This window comes from Styela clava, chromosome 5 (assembly GCF_964204865.1).
Source record: "Styela clava chromosome 5, kaStyClav1.hap1.2, whole genome shotgun sequence".
In the NCBI taxonomy this organism is placed as follows: domain Eukaryota; kingdom Metazoa; phylum Chordata; class Ascidiacea; order Stolidobranchia; family Styelidae; genus Styela; species Styela clava.
Window position 1 is genome coordinate 16,469,339 of NC_135254.1, and position 24,431 is coordinate 16,493,769.

At 34.9% G+C, this 24,431-nt stretch overlaps 2 protein-coding genes across 2 annotated transcripts in view; one reads left to right on the top strand and one right to left on the bottom strand.

Annotated features, from left to right (window-relative positions):
* Positions 1 to 22,560, top strand: LOC120343960 (uncharacterized). Its single transcript, XM_039413012.2, has 26 exons — positions 1 to 258; positions 622 to 771; positions 1,391 to 1,519; positions 2,353 to 2,419; positions 3,081 to 3,135; positions 5,559 to 5,587; positions 5,895 to 5,968; positions 8,941 to 9,051; positions 10,034 to 10,057; positions 10,381 to 10,467; positions 11,534 to 11,625; positions 12,117 to 12,222; positions 12,349 to 12,410; positions 13,171 to 13,267; positions 14,341 to 14,454; positions 14,634 to 14,769; positions 15,080 to 15,257; positions 16,200 to 16,365; positions 17,267 to 17,426; positions 17,616 to 17,723; positions 18,600 to 18,700; positions 18,813 to 18,903; positions 19,189 to 19,300; positions 19,627 to 19,798; positions 20,536 to 20,657; positions 21,293 to 22,560. Exons 1-26 carry the CDS (start codon positions 195 to 197, stop codon positions 21,446 to 21,448), a joined length of 2,763 nt encoding a protein of 920 aa, XP_039268946.2. The 5' UTR covers positions 1 to 194; the 3' UTR covers positions 21,449 to 22,560.
* LOC120343962 (rab9 effector protein with kelch motifs-like) overlaps positions 22,212 to 24,431 on the bottom strand; it is a 12,620-nt gene continuing 10,400 nt past the window's right edge. The window contains exons 6-8 of the mRNA XM_078113091.1: positions 23,604 to 23,722; positions 23,150 to 23,498; positions 22,212 to 22,643 (exon numbers count right to left, since the gene is read on the bottom strand). Of these exons, the coding sequence (XP_077969217.1) occupies positions 23,154 to 23,498; positions 23,604 to 23,722 (464 nt within the window). The 3' untranslated portion in view covers positions 22,212 to 22,643; positions 23,150 to 23,153. The remainder of the gene's footprint in view (positions 22,644 to 23,149; positions 23,499 to 23,603; positions 23,723 to 24,431) is intronic.

Genomic DNA, 24,431 nt, shown 5'->3' on the forward strand with positions numbered 1-24,431 from the left:
TTTAACCTAAAATGAAGCTTTTAATTTGTTTAGTGCTTCTGTAGGTTTGAAATTTGCAAATTGTGAATGTTTTTTGAAAAAGCATTTTTTGCTTAATTCAAAATTGATTCAAAAACTCTATATTATTTATAGAGTTAGCATACCAAGCTCTAATTTACACAGTGTTTGATAGAGGGGAGGATTCGCTTTCAGCAATGATGAGGGATTCTTTGATGGTAGCGTTGATTTGCGTCTGTTTTGCAGCCATACAAGTTCAAGGTACTGAGTGTATATATGCATTACATTGTCTCAGTGTATAGATCAGTAGCTGGGACGGTCGATTGACAACTCTGGTAAAAATTCAAAAAAAAAAAAATAACATATCTCAATTAAAATTTGAAAGTATGTAAAACTGATGTATACAAACGTGTACGAACAAATTAATTATTAACATCAAATGTTTAAAATATTGTTTCATGGTTTAGTACCTTGAAAGGTGGTTGTGAATAAATTGCAGGTCTAATGCTTGGATCAGTCCATCAAAATCCGCCTTTAATATTAAAATAACATTTGTAACTGTCTAATGCGTTTGTTCGAATTACCCAGTGTCTTATCGCGATATCTCATTTCAATTTGTCTCAGGTCATAAGAAGACATGTGCTGTCAACTTCGGTGGCTGCGACAAGAGTCGGGGTTACTGCTGGAATACAGATAAAGGGAAGAGTTCGATGTGTTCTTGTAAATCTGGTTACAGATTTCGACTTCCACATACCAGAAGAGGGACGTGTGTTGGTACGTTGGCTTTAGGAGGATTTGTGTTTGCATCGTGGTAAACTATTCGATTACATACATCATCCGCTTTTCATAGATTGATTCCGAGACTTGGGTTAAGATGGGTAGTTCGTGTTTATCACTGCGGGGAACAATGAAACGCTCTACCAAGGTTCCACGTTCATATACTAATCCCTTTCGTGATGGGAGTAGTTAACCAGTTATTCATTTCAGATAAATGGTTTGTGTTAAACGTACAAGAATATAAACCACCGGCTTAAACTTGATTAACGCTCAATAAGGTGTTTCAAGCATTTTTCATTTTAACAATACTTTGTGCATGAAACATTTTCTTAAATAGAGTTATATAGATAGAAACGGCTGTCATCGTTCCCACTCGACTGTGTGTACGTCCCCTAGATTGTGTTGATTTGTTCGAATAAACGTAGTCCAAGATCATAACCTGCAATGACAACCATAATCAAGGCAACGAACGAGTGATGTCCAGATTATTATACCTGGTCGCTCACAGAAAATGTGGTAAATAGCTCGTGTATCATTTATAATCACTTTCAACTCGAAAAACTTCTGGATTGGAGTCAATTTTTTATTTATAAATATTCTCTTTTGATCACTTTAGACATCAATGAATGTCGAGCGAATCTCCACAGTTGCGACACAACCAATGGAAGATGCATTAACACCCTTGGATCTCATAGATGTTCCTGTAAACGTGGATTCGTCCTTGATTACACAAAGACCAAATGCTGTAAGTTACTTAGGACAGAATAGAACTTTATGTTTATTCCACACGGGACATCACCGACGCGACAACGTCAGAATCGAGATTTGCGTATTGTCGTCTTGTCTCAATGCATGGGCGTGATTGGAGCAAGACGGTTCCATTACATTTGAACCCACGTACATTTGAACCCATGACAGTTGCATCTGTATGCTATTGCACCTATGGAATTTTTTTTGTTTCACGGATAGTTAAACCCATACTAACCCTAACCCATGGGTTTTAGCACCCGCATATAGATTGAACCCGTGGATATACGCATGGGTTCAAATGTACATGGGTTCAAATGTACGGTCACCGAGCAAGACATTGCTCACAAGCGAGAAACCACTGTTCGACGTGCTATATATTCATACGTCATAAAGGTTAAGCTCGCCACCACATTATACAATGATTATATCGGTGCGGTGGACACGTTGCGTGGGATCAGCACTTTCGGCGTGAAACCCCGAACAGTTACTTTGACGCATTCTGTTTGTAGATAAAATTGGATTGAATGATATGCTCTGTCCTACGGTATGTATAAAACCTTACACAAATGATTAGGTTCAGCCTTGAAAGAAATCAATCATAGCATGGTTTCGCTTTCGAGAACGTAACGCTAAGCACAATGCAACATAAACCGTGTCAAATATTCCCAAATCGATTATTATATGTGATATATATATATATACCTAATACAATATTAGAGTGTGATTGTTATCTATTCATAGGGGGAAGTCATTCGACAGGATTTATAGTATATCATCGAATTATAATTCTACGAGAATAACTAAGCATATTTATATTTTTATTCTCAGTGAGGCAAAATCAAATCAAGGGAACCTGCTCAAGAAGACGCTGTGGAAAATGTCGAAACCGCTCCAGGTGAGATTACATTATATTTTCGTCAATCAATTTCATAATTTCGATATTTTCTGATAGAGCAAGGACATCTAGTGGAAAATCTAAAAAACCGCTTTCTCTTTCATTACTGGACTGATTGCTTCGAAATTTTTACTGGTTAAAGATGAAATTTTTCTCCAGAAGGCTATTACTTTTATTTATTTCAAATATTTCTGTTAGCTCTGTGAGATTTGTTTTTGTTTGCTATGACGTCATTAAACGTTCTGCGGTCATCGGACGCCATTTTGTGTCCTACTGTACTGCTTCGCTTGATGTGAATATATTTGTAGACTGTGATCTGACGGTACGGTAAACCGTACTGTACTGCGAACAGACGTGTCCATATATTTGGGCGTAGCTCTCTTGTTATAGTTGTAGTTGTTCTACTCCATCAATCATAATGTGAAATTTGGAGAAGTTGTAATAGTATGTTATTACTGTCCCCAAAACATCAATACAAACAAGAATTTGGCAAGACTTCGTGTTCAAAAATGCTTGTTTGTTTACTTTAAACCCACGCTTGTACGTACTTGATTTGATAAATTCATCGCGATTCACAAAGGAGATATTCCTTCCATATAACTCAAATTAATTCGTGTTTGGAATACTATTTTTTTTTATTTTCTTTATTTTTTACTCCCAGATACGACGCTGAAAACCCGGACGAAGATGCCGTCAAGTTCTGGACGCGATTCTTTGTAAGTTTTTTAGATTTGAGTATAAATTATGGTTTTATGTAATTGTAACTGCAAATAATTGCAAATTAAAAAACTGCTTGGTCAAGGCTGTCCAAATCGCGACGGACTGCGATTTAAGTTCAGTATTTTATGCTCAATTATGTTTCGTGATTTCAACGCGGTTGTTTTCGCCATAATAATGTTGGTAATCCTGTTGAATTTCCGACAGTTGTCATCATCATCTCGTCAGACATCAATGTTTATTTTTAGTTCAGTCGGATGAACGCGAAAGTTGTTGTGCGTACATCGGTAATTAGATGTCAAAAAAAAATTCTAGGAGAAATATTGCAAACAATTTTTCTAAATTAGTTTCATACTGCATTTTTATCTTTCGTAGGCTCTGGTTGTTCCCATCGCCGTTGTAAAATAAAAGTGAACAATATCTTCGATACTGGCTCCGAAATAGGTTGTTTTTCCACTGTTTGGATTCATTTCATATAATATTTTCCTCGAAAATCTTGGGAAAGTTATGTACAATACTTTATTACTTGGCTTGATGTTTTAAATTTTACAAAACGGCCCACTGAACAAATTGTTGGAATTTGCGCGCATTATGCTCATTTGAAAACTGAAACGATATCGTAGGTACTGGAATTAAACAAAAAAAAAACCATAACGCAAATATAACTATTCAAGTTTGCCGTCTTAATCTGTTAGCAATCCGTGTGCAAATCTCGCGTGTTCGTCTAAAGTCGGAAATGGAACGCTGTGTGTAATCCAGGCGTTTGGTTCAGCGGCGGGCGAGTGCCATGTACAGTCAAGTTACGTAGCTCACGTTTTGCAAATTATTCGTATAGTAAAATTACATTCAATTCAATATTAATGTTCGAATATTCTGCTCAGCCTTTCACATTGACAAGTAATTACTGACTCGATTTTATGTAAACAAACTTGCTTTTTTTATTATATAAATTCTTTCGTAAATCAGATTGATAAACTTAATTGATATTCAAGATTGATGAAAACGACAATAACTTTCTTCGTGTGAAAGTGGCTTACAACACTCGAAAGATTGCGCACAGGTCTGACAAGGCCACTGAAATTTTCGGGAGGGGGGGGGGGGGGGGTGGGGGGGAGAGAAATCGAGCTCTTTATTAACAAACTTTTGCCCTTTTGACAGCTGACATGACCAGAAAAATATAGTAAAGATTATCACAAATTATTATCATACGGATCGCGATTTATTTTGTGCTGAGCGTGAGGAAATCGCTTGTCATCGCAAGAGAGAGCAATGCGCAATATATGGACACGTTAACCAGAGCGAAGCAGTCCTTCCTTTGACGCTACCGTTACCCTCAAACAAAATTTTCCGAGTTTTGTGTAGCAAGAATTTACAGAATCAAACCGGACAACCAGTGTTTCCATGGATAAAATGATACAGCGAAATTCTGGACTAAAGATCAGATTTCATACGAAATTTAGAAATAAATGAAAGAAATAGCCTTCTGGCAAAAAAATCAATCTTCAACCACTGAAAAGCGAATGCAAGTATTCGAAGAGAAAAGCGATTTTTTAATGATAATGATGACAAACAAGAACAACAACATAATAATGAAACGATCGTTATGTCCACTAACAATAAGCATAATATATGTCTAACCGTTTGGGGTGGTTCGGTAACTAATTGGCGGTTACAGCATACTTTCCCAGGAAATTTTCAGCATTTGAACGAGTTGGCTTGTTGAACGTGTCAGTGGACATAACGATCGTTTCAATATTATGTTGTTGTTCTTGTTTTTCTCCTCTTTCGTCATAATAAAATCGCTTGTCTCTTCGAATAGTGGACCAATTCCGTTGAAATTTTCAGTGGTTAAAGATTGCCCGAAGGCTATTACTTTTACTTATTTCAAAAATTTTTGTGGACTTCAAGAGATTCGTTTTTTATGTGTCAGAATAAAAAAATAGCGACACCTTGTTACGTGTCCATATATTTGAGCATAGGTCTCTTGTAAATTATCCCATGCACGTATTGCAACTAGTTTCCATATGTTATCATCGGCATATGTTGCACCATATGTTCCATATGTTGCACCCGGCAATGAATATTAAGATCGTTTTTCTTCAGACTACGATCTTAATATTTATTTCGGATGATATGCGCATAACGGCTTTTCACTCGGAGACCAGCAAATGTCGGGTTTTGGAATATTTACCCGATTGTTTGTATCACATGATTGAAATCAACGGCGGACGAAGCACTTCCCAAACAACGGCTACCCATATCACCCGATTGGGTGTCCAGCATCCCCCCCCCCCCCCCCAATATAAATTCGGAACCTACGCAGGGTAACCCAAGGTGCGATGTCAAAAGCGTCCCTAGCGCTTAGCAAAACATGTCAACTTTTTTGTCATAAACATCTAATGTATTTTTATCATCTCTGCAGAAGCCTCGTCGCGGTGGGAAGAGAGGAAGGTAATTTTATTTTGTATATCGGTTCACTAATGACTAAGACTGTAAGGCGACAAGTTATTTTATAACAATAATTTAACAAGTTCAGAAACTTGTTTGAATGTACTTATTACATCTATAGCTGTTATTAACATGAACAAAACATCGGTCAAAAATATAACAGGGAAAATAATAAAACACTTGTGAGCATTCGCATAAGTTGCAAACCTTTTTTGAAAATTGTTACAATTATATATTATGCCATTGAATTCACTTGGCAGCACTTGTATTTCTCTATACCGGTACTAATTTTATATTTCTTTTATAATAGCTGTGTGTGTGAACCTGGCTTTGCCAAAAGAAGAGGATGTAAATATTGCCAAGACATAAACGAATGCAGACTAAGTACGTATTACATAAAGTACGTTATTCTGTGCCACCATTCACAGTGGGTACACATGTCCCGGTTGTTAACAGGGTTGGCATTATACTTTACCTATTTCATGTTTAAACCAACGCCTTACGCGGGTGGTTGGAAATTGGATAGTCTCAAATGCGAAGGTCCCAAGATCACAGGACAACCAGTCGCGCTTGTCCAGAATTTTTCTGAGCAAATCTTAAGAAAATCTCATAAAAGTATTATTTGGTTTGACCTTGGCGTGACATACGTTGGCCACGGTATTTTCATTCCCGCGGAACAGCACATATTTTATATTCCATGGCAACTTGATTAAATTACCCTTAGTTTTTATACTTTTCACCTCCGAAGAGCCCTTTATATCCAAAATTTTTTTTAGGCGAAACTAAGGATAAATCAATAAATACATATAGCCTTTTTATATAAAATTAGTTACCATTAGCCATGAGATTGTCCTTCCCATGGAAAACGTCCCTTAGAGTGGGCGGAACAAGCATAAATTGCCATGATATGGGACGAAAAAATATGTCCCATGGATAGGCTTGTCTACATCTTTGATCAAATCTTACCTAGGAGTACATAAATTGAATAGTCATTTAGTCAACTAGTTATTTTAAATGGATTCTGTATCCTGTTATTTTACGTTGATTTCAGTATTTTGAAATTACATTTTCATAAAGTGTTAAATACACAATAGTATACGTAAATGGTGATAAGATATGTCAGCAAAGTTGTTTAAAGATGCTTTCGAATGAAAAATCAATAATTACTAAAGGAAAAAATAATTTCATGAAAAAGAACAAAAAATAAAAAAGTTTAGTAAACCTCAGTAGATCGTCATGCACATATTATGACTGTTCGAAATCGGAAATTCCCAGTGCCGTCTGTAACAGTCACTGCGATTACGCGCTCGTTAAAAGAGCCGCCTCTTCAGCGTATAATGATTTTTCTGTCGCGTCAAATATTCAATCCATGACAACTACGAGATTCTAAAATGTCCTTATATATTAATTTAATTGTGTATATTAGTTTAATTGTCTTTAATTTTACCTGCGGTTGCGTCGACAAAACAAGGGCCACTCTAAAACCACAAATGTCCGTCAATGAGCGGACATAAAAATAAAAATGTGTGGTAAACTGCTGCCCGATTATATTATATATTGTTTTGATCCGTATTTTTGCTATTTTGCGAATTCGACAAATTTGAGATGTACTTGTAACACTGACTCCGCTCACGCGCAATGCTGCCACTCCGATTATTTTTAAAGATGAAACCTTTCAAAAAATCCGTAAATCTGCTGTAATTTCTCACGAAATAAAACTTATTTCAGCTCAATCAAAATTGATCGAATATACTTAAGTTTGATTATCTTATATATCACCACAAACCGGAAACAGTCGCGTTCTCAATCTGGTTTAATGATAACATGAAAATTTTCTACGACAATTTTGAATTAATGGATAAAAAGGCAAACCGTGTTTCGATTTTAGTGACGATATGTTTCTAAACGCCGACCAAACATAATGTGTGGCATAGGCATACGGATTTTTGCGTTTTTCAATGACTAGAAAAGCGTTTTTAGACTGTCGCAGGCCTCAACAAAGCTTATATTGTTCACAGTTTTATTTTTAGTATTTTATATTGCGGCTTTTCAATCGAAAAATTAGGATCGCGGATTTACTCCTTTATTTGTCCTTAGAATCTCGCCGCCGATGAACGTATAATAACCCTCACCGAATCCACAATTCCGTGCGAGTACAAAAATAAAATAATTATCATCGTTATCGTGGCATAAATTTTTAGAAAATTTGTGATTTAGAGAGAATAAACACCAATGTAAAGGCGTTTACGGCCCAAATAACACGCCACGCTGATGAAAACAATCGACGATTTCAGCAAAAGGCAATTGCACGCGTTATTGGCGACTTCTTCAGTTAAATTCAAACAATTTCTACTTCGACCTCCCCCCCCCCCCCCCCTTCTGGCTGCGCCACTGATAGGGTCCTTTAATTTAAATATTGCTTATTTAAATGTTGTGGATCTCTGCATATAAAAAGAATGATTTCGCGCCCTAATTAATATGGTTCCATCTGATTTGTAGAGGGTAAATAAAATGAGAACTTTACCTATACCATGTTTTCCCGAAAATAAGAATTAGCCTGTATTTCAAAAATGATTTTAATATAAGCCCTCCCCTTGAAATAAGACCTGGTCGATAGCCCAAATTTATTTTTGACCTAATTGATAGCAAAAAATCTCTGTTACACATTTTAAATGATTAATCTAAAACAAGAGAGCTACGACCAAATATATGGACACGTCTGTTCGCAGTACAGTACGGTTCACCGTACCGTCAGATCACAGTCTACAAATATATTCACACCAAGCGAAGCAGTACAGTAGGACACAAAATGGCGTCCGATGTCCGAAGAACGTTAAATGAGGTCATAGCAAACAAAAACAAATCTCACAGAGCTAACAGAAATATTTAAAATGAATAAAAGTAATAGCCTTCTGCGGAAAAATTTTATCTTCAACCACTGAAAATTTCAAAGCAATTGGTCCAGTATTCGAAGAGAAAAATGATTTTTTTTAAAATGATGGAGACAAATAAAAACAATAGCAACAAAATTTTGAAACGATCGGTATGTCCACCACGTGTCCAATAATAAATGAAAATAAAAGACATCTCCCCAAAATAAGACCTAGTGTTTTATTTCGAAAGATAATTTAATTGAGGTCCTGTTTTAATTTTGGGGAAGCGTGATATAGTAAATGCATTGAGTTACAAATTGTAACTTTTAAATGATTTTTTTTATAAGCTCAAGCTTTATTTTACAATTTTCAATTCAACAACTAAGTAATAAAATGAGTATGATATTAATACAATACAATACATTCAAATATAAAAAAAAACAAATTTAAATGTTTTACTGAACACTTTTCGATATTTTCAAGGGATTTCAATGTGCGATTTGAGACGAGGTCATTGCCATAATTCCGATGGTGGCTATTTCTGCACTTGCAAAAACGGATATCTTCTAGGACCGTGTGGATTCAAGTGCTACAGTAAGTTAAATTTATCACCTATTTGATGTAACTTCCAAATAAATGACTTGAATGTATACTTTGTATGTATGAATTGTATACTCAAGTGATATGTAGGCAAGAGCATAGCCAGCCCCAAATTTTGGGAGGGAGGCAAATTTTTTTTGTATATTGACATAAAACCGAACAAAGCCAGATAAAAGTAGACACTGATATGTAACAATACGCTTTGTACCTCACTGCCGAAGTTATCCAAGGCATATAAGCGCGCATTTTCATCTATCTTGTTTGGTGAAAGGACTCACGTAACCGCAGGTCGGTTAAGGCTTCCTCCACCATCAAGTCCAAGCTTCCGAAAACAAATAACTAACTAATCCCATACCCGACATGGAATGGTAACCGGACGAGAGGCCATGGTTCGCCATATGGTTAAGCCGTCTTATCGGTTTTCCTCTCCCCCGGGATAAATATGTAAATCCTATCCTATCCTATTGATAGCAAGCCAGGAAATGACCGATTTTCAATAAATCATTCAAGAATAGAGCAAAATGATATTGAAAACGCCCTATGTAGATATGTCTTTCTTCAGATGCCGCAAAATTGCATTAAAATTTTGTTTTTCTCATTTTGAAGGGCCATGGTCCCGTCGGGCCCCTGGCTACGCCTATGTATGTAGGATATACAATATTATTTATTCTGATCCATATTGACATTGCGGCTTAGAAATCAAGGTTGCAAACCTTTTTCACACCTACCAGGTGTAATAACTTGTGAGGCTACTTAGAATCAAAAATATTTCAGGTTTTAAAAATGTGGTAACATATATAGAAACACTTTAGATTCAAGTTAATGTGAGTGAAAAGGTGATAACACATCCTATTCCATAAAGACAAGATCATTTACATATTTACTTAGTAGTTTCTAGTTGTGTTTCATTCTCATTTCAATAGTAGTTGATGAAACACCAATGTACTTGATTATTTTTTTTGTGATCTTCTTACAGGAGCCAATAAAAGACCATCAGAGTGTAAGTACAATAAAATACACTGATGCATAGATGTCCAAAAAATATCTGAATGTATCAACTGTGGAAATCTGGTATTTACATCAGAATTGTAGATAGCTGTGTTCAAATACAAATATGGGAAAATATATAGTGCTTCTCAAATGACCTGGGTTCTGTTGTTTGGGGTCACTGTATACTTGTTTAAGCCATACGTACCAGCAAATAGTTGATTATTTTTTGTGCGTATCCCAGATGGAAAATGGTGGTTTGCCATGTGTATTAGCTTCTCGAATTCCTTCTCTCCACAAGGATAAATATAAAAATACCTTATTATTCATTTCCAGGCAATTCTGAAGTCTTTCAATCATCAAGACTTGCAAATGGTGACAGTGATGGATTGAATGATGAAACTACTAAAGCTGTTCTTCTCGGTAAATAATTCTTTTTTTTTTGTGTATTTATTTTTTCATATTGAAGAGTATATGCTCGATATATGCTCGAGAAGCTGTAAATACAGGCTAGAATTGATGAATAGAATATTATTATGTATTTTGGACCATTTTATACATATATTGTAAGACATTTTTAGTTCTGAAGTAGTCAGACATATAGCCATAGAAAGTGGTTGAATGGGAATCAGGGGGTTCACATAGGATCATGTGGGATCGCGTTCTTGAAATGTCATGATAATCTGCAAACCCCTTCAGGTTTTTTGTTTCAGATGAGAGGTTCCCAAACTGGGGTACCCTCAGGGGTATGTTTCGACTTTTCAAGGGGTACAGTAGATTGAGTAAAAGAATTTATCTTCCATAATTCTTAATCTGATGATAACTGATGTTGATAATTTGAAGATGGCAGTTTAGCAACTCCTTAGAAAGTCAAATTTTCACCTTAGAAGCTGTAACTACTTATACACATTCGCAGTTCACATGACTTTTTTTTCCAATCACAGCACAAAAGGCACACAGCACAAGCGATTTAGGTCCTAAGGGATACCTATTAGCTTTACGTTTCGAAAACCCTGTTTTAGATGTTAAATGACCACAGTAAATGGTTAACATGCATCCCAGCTGACCACTAGCATTATATTTGCCATTTTGAAGTTGTGTATTAGATTTATGTAAAGCATTTTGTTCGCCTACTTTACATCAAGTTGTGTAAAAGGACGGAAGCCTATGGGCAGGGGGTATATTCATTTGGCTAACACAGACAGTACTCACACTCATGATAGAACTCAAATAGGGAAAATTGGAATAAAATTATGGCCTAACCCTAACCTGGTACATACACTACAGAAGTAGTACCATAGCTTACAGTGACATACAAGAATTTACAGTGACATACAAGAATTCTGAAATGAGAGTTATCCTGGATCCTATGATGAAAAACAGTGTTATTTATTTCCATGGAATTAAATTTTAGTTATTGATACATTATTTGATGTTTTATATGTAGATATCAAATAATATTTTTATAGTGATGAATTGTTTGTTTTAGATCATATTACCGAAAAGATTGCTAAACTTGGAGGAAGACTAACGCTGTTTCATACGTTATTGTACAAGACCTGTAAAACTGGAGATAAAAAGGTGAAAACATGAGACAAATGATTGTATTTTTTCCAGGAATTTTTGTCAACTTGTTAAATTTGAGCTATTTATAAAGATTAACATAACATTATATTTGTTTAGCTTATAATATAGTTAGTTATACGAGCTGATTACCATATCAGAAATGATGTATTATTCATTTGTTAAATATCGTTATACATGTATGAAATATATATTTTTTCTTCAACATAATATACCATTAGATCAACAGTTCTCTTTTGAAATCTCATGGCCTAGTTGGTTAAATCGTTGGACTTAACTATGCAGAAATTGAGTTCAAATTCCACACCCACTGCCTCACTCAGTTCATCACTCGGGAAAAATCTAGTTCTTGTAAAAATAGAAGCTACTTACATATTGTTCGATATCAGTTGAGCTTAGTTCAGAGCGAAAGGTGTGGATGAGCATCGTAATAAAATTTACAAAATCACATGTTTTATCATGTAACCTTTTAAATTACATTTCTTCAGAGAGTGCAAATATTTGATGTAAATCATGATGGGAAAGATGATATTGTTATTCATTATGTTTGTGCTGGAAACATTTGGAACGTAAAAGCTGTTTTTGACACTGAAGGTATTGTGTTCACTTGTGACTTTAATCAATCGTTTAGAAATATAAGAATTGTCATGTCAATTTTTCCAACATTTTGTGCTCATTGCTAGCATTGTAAACTATTAATAATTCCCATTCCTTTATTAGCGCGTTGGTCACCTTGGACTTGCTGGACTTCTTGCAAACCTACTTGTACAGGTGGAATTCAGGTGATATATCTTTGTTTTGTCAAAAAATATTGGGTTTAAGAAATTTAATGTTGAATGAAAATGAAAATGTGAGAGAGTTATCTGGTATGGCCTTACAGAATTAGGATTTACATATTTATCTCAGGGGAGTAAAAAGGCGATAGCATGGCCTAATCATATGGTAAACCCCTGGCCTCTCGTCTGGTTACATGTTCAGCCTGTCTGGTATAGGATTAGTTAGACTATTATTTGTTTCAGATGCATAAATTTAATGGTAGAGGAAACCTAGCGTTTATGTGAACAACTTTACGGTGGTGCGGAGTCTAGCAATCTTCTCGCACATAATTATACCCCACAGGATTTGAACCTTAGAAACCCCAAGGGGAATCAAAGTTGCAATGAAAAGCTTATTTCAATGCACCAACTTGTGTTCATGTAGCTTCCTCTATCCATTGTCATGCATCTGGAATCATGCACTTATTCGCTATGTATTTAATCTATATCTAATTTTCATTTATTTTCCCATACTCTCAATCTTTAATTATTTTTTAAAAAAGGAAATAAATTCGATTGACAAATTTTGAATTTAAGAACATTGTATAAACTAACTGATGTAAAAGACTGTGCGGTTTTGGAATGAATTTTTATTTGCAATTAGCCTTTGAAACTTTCAAGTTTTTTGGTATTATAATCTATTGCTAGGGTGGGAAACCCTTAATTTTAATTACCGGTATGTGGTAGCTTATGATCTGGTGTAAAGTGTTCACCTCATAATTTCTAGACTCGTGTTCGCATTTGCAAATATGGTTTAGTCGGAGAAGGAAAATGCAAAGGTCCTGCAACTCAATACAAGACATGCTATACAGGAAAGAAATGTGGTAAGCATTTTTATAGAGTGATACAAGAAATTATTCAGGTGCTGGGCCCCATGCATATCATTCATTTTAAGCAATCCATTCAATAATATTCTGCTGCTTCAATACATGTGTTAGATTAATATTTTCTTAGTGATTATCGTAACATTATATTACTCGATTTAAGCCTTCACTTAGTTATATTTATACACATGGTATGATTAACTGACGAACTATCTGCATACAGATATGAACTCTCAAAGTAGTGTCTCGAAAATGTCATGTCTCAATTGTTCCACACTTGCCCCATTGTTAGGCTTACCGTACGTCGCGCTTTAGGCGGGACAGTCCCGCTTTTCAACGTATTGTCCCGGTGTCCCGGAAGGTCAGTCAAATGTCCCACTTTGGCGGTCAACCATTCAGCATCGAACAATACCAATTAGAATGTTCTTGATACTGTTGTTGCTGTGTAGCGTACCGTTAGCCTTCTTACTGAAGGTGCATGCGTGGCTTTGTTTGTTTCGTTGTTTTGTTAGCGGATAATTGCTACATTTTGTTACGTGTAAGCCCCGTACACCAAAAGGGTGCTTAACGTTAGCGTAAATTTGTTCCTGTTTTTCGAACTGAAACCGATATTTAGACAGACAGCGCATGAACTTTCGATTACAGAATAGTCAATGAAGACGGTCGGGATGGTTTTAAATGTCGGCCCCCAATATAAAATTCAAAGGTGCAAAAATCACAGCTATGGTCTTTGGAGACGTCCCGCTTCAAGATCACAAAAATATGGTAACCCTACCCATTGCGCTACATGTATCACTTGTCCCACTGTTGCATTACTTATCCCATGTGATCCACTTGTCCTTTGTTTAGTGGGACGAATGTTTGTCAAGTGGGCACACGATTTTCTTGAGACACCGCTCCTAAGGGGCATGTTGCCACTATATGGTCATGGTGTTTAATTTACTTTTCTTCTCTGTAGGCTAATTAGTATTAGAAAAATATCAAATAATAAAATACTGACCAAAACTTTTATGGAATTTATGTTGCCAAATTTTCTATTATTGAATTTTTTTTTTGAAAATTGCAATTTCCAGCATTGCGCGTAAGAAGGGAAGCTCACTCATTAAATACCAGACAACAGAAAGATCTCATTCAAGCAATGGAGAAATACAAGAAAGATTCCACTACTTTTGGATTCCATAACGCGGGTACTTATCATATCTTAGAAAAATGATAATAATTTTATACTATGATGATCAAAAATTTTCAAATAAACTCATCGAACAAGCTACATTTTTGAAAGCCTAAAATTTGGGCAGATATTATCCTAAACTATTTCAAATTTCAGTCCAATTTTTTAAATATTGATAATTTCCTTAACATCCAGGTGGAACTCACGAGTTCCCCTTCCAATGCATGGGCTCTGATGGAAAAGACAAGGGATGCTGCTTTCATGGTGCAAAACTGAATTTTTTGATGTGGCACAGGGCTGAGTTGCTTAACTTTGAAGAAGGTTTAACAAGGTAACTTTATACAGCTTTTAAACCAAGTTAGAAGCTTTTTACTGCCAAATATAAACAGTTCAACTTTCATAATGAAAGTGTGATTAGATTTCCTGATTACGTTTTATATATTGTATTATATTTAAAGAGTATCAATAAAAAGTATTTTGAAAGACTATCCCAAACGAAATCAAAAATGTTCAACCTGCATTTCTTGTGCTTATTCTTTCGTGTACCGATGTAATTTTTTAAAGCAAAATGTTGTCTAGTCTAGAGTGTTATTTTCAATTTTTGTGATAATATATTCTTACAAAGTTTTGACATTTTTCAGACATCTGAAGGACAAAACACTTGGATTGCCATATTGGGACTGGTTGACTTATCCTAACCCACCACCCCTGGTTTGGAGCAAAAAGCTATTTAAAAAAGATAACCCTTTTACTTCAATGACAATTAGATATGACGTCACCCCGAATATAGTGACGCAACGTTCGCCTACTGTTGATCCTGTAAGAAGTTTAAAAATGATTTTCTGTTATATTTTGTGATTGGTAGATCATTTTTTTTAATTTTGAATATCAGTTTCCTTACTGTATTTGTTTTCTGTATTCCTGGGTGTAGTACCCTGGCGGTTTCACCGTTTCTTGCGACTTTCTTTGCTTGGAACACCTACGATTTTTATCTCAAGAAATGAAATGTGGGGTTTCCAAAAAAATTAACATATGGTAAAATTAAAAAGTTTGCTGTAATCTTGAAAATTGAAAAATTAGGCTGATGGTTAACGATATTGAACAGTTAACGAAGACCACATGCTTTTCAGACTAGCCTGTGGCCTGTCCGCCTGTTTAGATAGCAAGGCCTAAATTTACGACCAGAGTCGCCGAAATATGACCAAGGTCACCATGACGACCAATTTAGTCACAACTTCGATCCCTGTTCCGCGGAAAGCTCTGAAGAAGCTCGCGGAACACAGCTTTAGTAACGCTGGGTACAGCATTAAACTTAACTATTATGGCATCCCTTCAGGTTCAAATCCCATGATCACCATCTCACCCATGATTGGGTAGGCAATGTCAAACCCAGTCCTTCCAGATTATTGTAACTCATTACCTGGTAGTAGCTGCTTGCACAGAGCATTGTTTAGAGCAAAATTATTTCATTTGTCTCATTATCAAAAATTTCAACACCTTAGTTTTTATTCATTTTCTCACAGCAGGTTGTTGAATAATATAACAAATATGGCAAAATTGTAAATTCAACCTTTGTATAAAAACCATGCACGTTTTGTAATTCTGATATGAATTAAAAACTAAATCACAAATTTAACCGTAAACAACACTATGAAGTAAATGATTTACTAAATATATCAACTGTTTGAAGATTTGTGAGGTTTAGTCATTATCTTAGAGTATCTTCGTTGAAAAATCTCTATATGAGTTTGTTCTTTTCAGTCCATGGTCAAAACATCCAAGGACAATTATTATGTCGCAAGGAAGTTGATGCAGTCACACAGTATCCATGAATTTTCTGAAGCTTTGGAAAGTGCTCACAATACGATTCATTTGTCCATTTGCTGGGGCGCTCAACAAAACCAAAATAAATGCACTTATTCAATGGGTAAGAAATGTGAATACTTGTATGTGTGATATAAAAATGTCGGAGTATGTGAACCAAGATGGCAGATACCGGAACGTAGTATGTGTACATGGTTAGAGTTAGGCCAGAATTTTAGGTACAAACACTACGGGTCACTTGGCTAGTCCCCGAAATCATAATAAAACTGAATAAATTGGAATAAAATTATGGCCTAACCCTAACCTGGTACACATGCTACAAAATGAATCAATCTGCAGTTTTAGTCACTACCGTATTAAAAACAACATTATTTTAAGATTACATAGCTAAAAGTCTTTTGTGTAATGCATTGTAGCTAAATTCCTTGGCATTAAATATCTATGTTTCATACCCTATTTCTGTCCAACTTCACTCAAAATGTAATACATTGGGTAAGCTAAATGGCTTTCCTCACCTAGAAACTAAAAATAAGGTCTCAGTAAAAAGAGTTGCTATAGATAAGTATATTTATCATCACCAACAATTTCTCTTTCTTTTAGACAGTTTTTAAGCATTTTAATTGCAAGTTAAATGATTACGGTAACTTTTTATCGTAAAGAGTGATTATGACGATTCGGGCTAAATAAATATTTGGGCTTCTCATGTAATGCGAACGTATAGTTATGCAATAAGCAAACCTATAATTTCGAATCCTAAAAATTTAGAACATTCCTGTTTAATAGCTATTGTCACCCACAAGCCTAATAAAAATTGAAATTAAAGTTGTGTTTATCTCACAGATCAAAAAGAGACGAAAACTCAAAATTTAGTAAAAATATCATAGACCGAACCAGATACCATTTTTTCAAAGCATATTCTGACTCTGAACGTTTAAATGGCTGTATGTTTGGAGTAAGTACTCCATAAAAAACAATTGCGTATAACAACAATTTTCTTATTTCAGCTGGACTGACATATGCTGCTTTTGATCCTGTATTTTTCTTCCATCACACAAATATAGACAGGCTTTTTTCTGTTTTCCAAGACTGGATGAGTCGCAACAATGAATTAGCTTGGACAAGACAATCAGTTCTTGAACCACAAGAAAACATTTTTCATTTCAAGTAAAATTTCATATGATTGCAAGTTATTTTTTATCATCAAATTTTGGTATGCATGACAGAAATGACGGAAAAAGCATTTCATAATAGAAAAAAAAATCATCAAGTAGCAATTCATAGTGTTATAATACCTGTTCAAAATGAGTTCAAAATATTGCTTCCTTGTTTATTCATTTTCTTCCTTTATTTCAGCCAACCATATTTGCCATTCAACAATCATTCTTTGACCCCGTTCAAAAAGCTTCATGCAGTTTCAAACATTCAAGATCTATTTTTTAACAGACAATTGCTTGGCTACAGGTAAATTATATATTTAATAATTTAATTAGGAAGTGTATTTATGAAGTAGAATTTTTAGGAGTAATTTTTTTTATTGTAAATCTTTCAGGACTTTTTTTGGGGGGATGGGGGTATTAGTATTTTATTTAATGTGGTTATTCAAATATTGTTTAATTATTTAGTACTTTCGCAATACATAGTTTTGCACACATTATGAACTATTCGAATGACGAACTATTTAATATTTCGAACTATTTGATGACTCAACTCATGTTGCATTTTTAAAACTTTGATTATAGCTTCGATAAAAGCAAGTAGTGTACCCCAGTGGTTCTCAACCGCCTGTCCGCGGCAACCTTGCTGCCGGTCTACCAAATAGATTCCAATTCTGATATATTATAAGGGAGAAGTTTTTAGGCAGTTTGATAAGGAGTATTTGGAGCTAGGTTTCACTATTGATGCCAGCAGCAAAAAAGTGACGCTTCCCATGTGCCTAGTCTGCACCAAAATTCTTTCAAACGGCGCAATGAAACCCACAAAACTAACGAAAAAGACAGCAGCAAATTTCTCATTAAATTGGATTGTCTTCTTTTGTATCGCCTACTTTAGTCGTAATTGCATTCTTTTGATTATGTTTTGTGTCCATGACATTTTTGGTTAATTTTGAAGGTCCGCCGGTCTGCGAACTGAAAAAGGTTGAGAATCACTGGTATAGACAAAAGAACTCGACTTGTATTCAGGCACTGCAAATTGCCAAAGAGACTTGACTTAGGACTTGAAAAAAATTGATAAGCCTCAGAAATGGAAAAAGTATGAGACATGACTCGTACAGACTAGTATACTCATATATAGCCAACTAATATATATTGTATTGTTTTTATTTAAAACCACATATAGATATGACAGTCTCAAGGTACCTAAACAGGTGGCCAAGAATGGATCAGCCAGTGATGCAGAAAAGGCTCATATTCCATCATCCGCTGACAAACTTATGTTAGGTAAAAACTCTCAATTCATTTTGTTTTGTCAGTAAAGGCTACAGCATTTGTAGTTATAGCATTGAACTTTTAGTAACATACAATCGATTAATAAGGTTTGTTTTTTTACCAGGACAATATGAAAGAAGCATCCGAACAAACGTTAAGATTACTTACTTTCTGGCAAATAAACTAACAGGACTCGCTAACATCAAGAAATGCTCGTGAGCTCAATTTTGATTTTTCATCATGTAGAAAATTTCCAATTAGGTACTATAAAATTGTGTTATCGACACTCTCTTCCGAACAAGTTTGCCCACCTAATTAAGAAGAACGCCCAAAATATTGACCCTCTCTAGTTGAATGCCTTATAAGGGGATATTGAAGATAAATTAAAATTTGGAATTCTTTATCCTTATGTAGCTTAGATATTTATTTTAAAATCCTATGAAAAAGAACTCACAAATAGGGTTTTTATTATTCATATTCATATGATTCATTCATCATAGAAAACTGAATGAAGATGAAACTCGATTTCTGGCAAGTGCTCAAATTCTGGGAAGCAGAAGAGAGAGATCATGGAAGTCCAGACAACCTACTATTGTAAACATCAATCATTTGGTTAGTTGTTTTTATATATGTATTAAATAAAATATTCAGTCCTGAAAAGAATAGGGTTTTCATATTTATTCTATTCATATTTATTCAACTCAATCATATGGCATACCAGTCTATGTTGGGTATGGGATTACGGTAGTTACGGTACCAGTTATTTGTTTTAGATGTAAAAATGAGTATGGTAAAATACTGTAATGTATTTTTCTATTTTAAAATAATGTAGCCAAATTTATAGCTTATAAATAAAAAAATAATCATGTTCATTTGAAATTGAAAACCAAAAAAATATTATCAGCGCTAAAAATTCATTTACCTAATTTTGAATTCAGTTCGGAAAGTTGAGTAGGCCACAAGGTGCGCTTATTTCTCCAACAAGTAATGTGCAGATAAGGGCTTGCTACAGTCACAATCTATCCTGTCGTAAGAACTGCAAACAAATCAGATCAAACATCAGAAGATTAATACCATCTCCTCAGCTGATCTTATACCCAAAGAATATTCGTAAGTTTTTCCAATTTTTTTTCACTGTTTTTCAGATATCATAGAATTGACAATATGAGGTCTTTGTTGATATGAGCAAACATGCTCATTTATAAAATTACTTAGCGGTAGATAAGTAACATAGTCCATACTGCGGTTTAGGCTAACCAGCTGTCACAGTGGATAAAAACCATTTTGACAAAACTCCAACTAATGATTTAAAAACAATATGGTGAAATCTTAATTTAAGGTAATAATCTTAAGTTAATAATCGGTCAAAACTTGTTTTGGTTAGTCCCTTAGAATGTATGATACATTAAAAGACAGAAGCTAAACATGAATATCTAATCTAATTTTTTGTGTTCATATCTAAAGTGGGCTCATTCGTATGTAGTAGGTGCAGATAGCAAAAGTTTTCGTATTTTGTAACATATCGATTGCTACTTAAATACCAGTTCATATATAAGTATATATATATATCAGCCATGAGCAAAACTCGAAATTTTTGCTAGAAAAATTATCTTTTCACCAGCGATTTATGCTTTTTCACAATAACAAAACTCAAATAAATCAAAATTACCTCTTACCGGAGGATTTAACTTAATTAAAACCAGAAAATTTAAGAGAGTTCCAGGGGATGTGACATTTGTTTTGTTTGAAAACTTGTTCATTTTTTCAAACAAACTAGTATCGGCAACTTGAAGAACACCTTTGTTACCAAACAGTCATGCCAGAATAACCCTAGCTCTCTAATCCAGGTACTGATGTACAGAAGATTGAATGGGCGAAAGGAGTTCGCTTGCCAACTTGGACTATCGATGCTATTTCTGGGACTAAGTGGTTCGTCTTCTGGGGAAAGGAAGCCAAGGATGTTGTGCAGGTTAATATTCTTTCAAAATCACTTCATTGAGATAAGGACAAGATAAAAATTTCATATTTATCCCAGGATAGAAGAAAGCTGATATGACGGCCTATCAAAACCAGGGGTCACATAAAGGGAGTCAAGCAATCCTCTCGCACATATTTATCCCCCCATGAGATTTGAACCTGCGAACCCACACAGGCACCATATCTTAACTCTTAGCATGATGCTCCTCGTCAAGCCATTTAGAATACCAGACATGCCAAATAGATCCAAAACTTGAATGAACGCATAAGTTGAAAAGCATACAATCAAGATGTTTTATGGTAAGAAGTATACACCGGTAATTTTTATGTTCAGACTAAGTGGACCGCTTTTAAGATTTACGAACTTTCTAAACGAGCTTCCAAGAAATTTTTATCTTATGAGTCTGAGACCAAGTATTTACCACCCTAGCAATAAGGTCAACAACAATCTCGTTTTCAGGCAAGATGATATAAAACATAACTGTGTGATCTACCCTGCACTGGCAACTCCCTCACATCTCATAATTATCAAAGCCTCATTTTTGCGATCGACACACAGTAATTAAATGAAAAATATATTATAACACAATGAGCTAATTTTGAGACAAAATAAATGCAATTTTATAGGTTCCCAACAGATCTAGTTACCTGTCTTGTAACACCAAAGGCGCAAGGAAAGTGAATTGTGAAACAGCATGCGTTCTGCCAAGTGGAATGCACTACTTTGTGCATAAAACAAGATGTCGACGTGGAATGAAGCTTAGCATCCTGGCTCACGTTTAAATGGGATAAAATTTCAAGTGGAATCATTTATTAATCAAGATTTGTCATTGTTATAGAACTGATTTCAGAGTTCATGTCAGCAGTTATCAACGCCTGTTCGTTTGGTCTCAGTTTTGATAGTTTGACAAAACTGATTAAAAGGTAATATGAGGTGGTACCTAGTCTTAAGCTGTTCATAGCTATATATATCTATTAGTGTGTCCAATAAATAAGTAACCAGTTGTGATATTACAACTTTTCACTAGTCCTGTTTGCCTTATCAATGTGTGTTTTTTAATCTCAGGTCCTATCAAGTAATAGTGCTATTATCTTATAGTCAAGATTTGAGTGTTTTAAAGATTTTTATTTGTAACATGTTATAATATTTTTCTGGTGAAAGGGAAGCAGTGTTTGATAAATGCTAAGATATTTATAAGAACTGAGATAGTAATTTTAATTGACATGGGTTATTTAGTTTTGTTCTCGAAGAGTTTCACGTCTAGGTATTATTAGCTATGCCTAGAACATGTTTTTAACATAGTACCGCCCAGACTTCATAGTTTCAGACTAATATCTGAACTTGGAATTAGGGAGTATTTCTATTATTAAAAAAATTCTTACAGGCTCTGGTCCGGCCTCAAGCCACCCCAACCTATACAACCCTATTAAATCATGATTAATTGCTCAAGAGATTGGAGCGCTGATCTGGCTTTGGAAAGTTGTACACCCCAGTACCGTATAAAAACTCTTTAATTTTTCACTGCAGGATAATTAGCAGCGAAATATGGTGTATTGAATTTATGGAGTATCATTATATTCACTGCAATATGGATATGTGCGTGTTCGAATTTATAAACGGTCTTTATGTATATTTTTGATTACTACTATTATTCTATGCAGAAAAAAAAGAGGTGATTTTTACTGTGTGATGATATATCATTGGAAGAAGTATCGTTCTAATTCGATTTGAAACATTGTCAAATAATACAAAGCATTCAAAGGCCCATTTGAATAACATGTTACTTCGGCAAAAAATATATATCTATCAAATTTATTTAAAAAAATATACTTTAACACAAAGCATTGAAATAATTGAGAACCAAAAAATATTCAATAAACATTGTATCTGGAAAGAGCTGTAGTTTTTTTCTTGTGCAAGGTGGAACAGTGCTCAGTTCATCAGAAAAACCTGTAATCCAATTACAGTGGAAGATTCCTGTTAAAAAGTAGTATGGTGAAAACATTGCGAATCCTACCATGGAGTTGGTTTATCAAAATTGGGACCGAACATAATCATATTAGTTTTGACATGTAACAGAAATATACAGATTTAAGAAGATGATATGTCGATGGTATGTTTTAGAAGTAATAAAAGATTGTATATGTCACAGTCATACATCAAAAACTAATGTATTCTAAACAGGACTTGTTATTCAACAAAGTAGTCTGCACAAAGCATCGCGTATTTTTAGGAATACAATATTATATTAGGATAGGATTTTCCTATTTACCCCAGGAAGAGAAAAGTAAATAACACAGCTTAAGAAAATGAGACACCATGGCGCCTCGTCCAGTTACCATAGTATGGGATTAATTACAGATGCATAGACTTGACGGTGGAGGAAATCAATTAGCGGTTACAAGGACTACCCTGCGACATCACAATCCTTTCACATGTATTTGAATATTTTACTTATCATCAAGAATATCATTTATTAATACCTTCTCAGTTCTTTTCACCAATTCTTGTAATTAATATATCATTGAACAAATTTCCAGTTGTATCCATTCCACCAATGATAACACATACTGGTACGTAATCATATTCATGATCAGTGGCATCATTGCCGTTTGTGGCACCTGTTTCCAAGTCAGGAACAGATGTCACAGGAGGAGTTGAACCATCTCCAGAGTCTTTCAATGATAAATTTTGCATTTCACTATTTGCGTCTCCTGCGACAGTGCCTTGCCATATGTCAACAGGTACTATTTTTGGTGCATCTGAACTGTTACCATTTGAGGTGGCTGCAGTTTCACTTTGCAATGGTGTTCCATTGCTTCGTACAGAAACCTGGAAGAATTAATAAAATTTTGAAATTAAAAACATAGATTCTAACCAAAACTATACAACAACTATAATAACATAATGTTCCAATCCGAAAAGCTGATCACCAACCTCATTAACACTTGGGTTATTATCCCTTTTGACTGGCAACGAAGTACATAACATGGAATGATCCAATCTTGGAGCAGGTGGTGGACAATCAAGTTTCAATGAGGTCCAGGTTGAGGTCGCTGTAAAATAACGGTAATGTTATCAGTTGGTCAGAATTTTTGTCTTGGATTCAGCAATATGCAATTTGAAATGTGAAGGTCTCAATTATTTTTATTAATTAAAACATGTAAAGCTAAGGTGTTAACTTTCCCTCCACAAACAGAACTTTATAAATGCTATTAGTTGAGGAAATAAATTTTGTTATTCTGTGACTTATAGCGTCAATAACATAAATTATTCATCATTGGGTTATGAGAAAAAGATAAGATGTTTTGGTGCTCCCGAAGTATGCGAACCAAGATGGCGGACATCGGAACGTAACATGGGTAACATGTTAGGGTTAGGCGATAATTTTTTTTTTCAATTTTCCTTATTTTAGTCCTATTATCAGTTCGAAGACTAGCCAAGAGCCTCCCGTAGTATTTATACCCAAAATTATGGCCTAACCCTAACCTAGTACACATAATACATTCCGATGTCCGCCATCTTGGTTCGCATACTTCGGGAGCCCCGATGTTTTTTTATATGACAAAACCATGGTCTCGTATCAAAAGCCAGTCTAGTTAGATATCAAACTAACTTGACACTTTTAAACATAAACATAGATAGTGAGTCCCGTAATAAAAGCACACAAAGATATACCCACAGGGTTCAAGCCTGCCCCCCCCCCCCCCATCCCCATGAATGGGTGGATGAATGGATCATTTAAGAAGAATATAGAAAACAAAG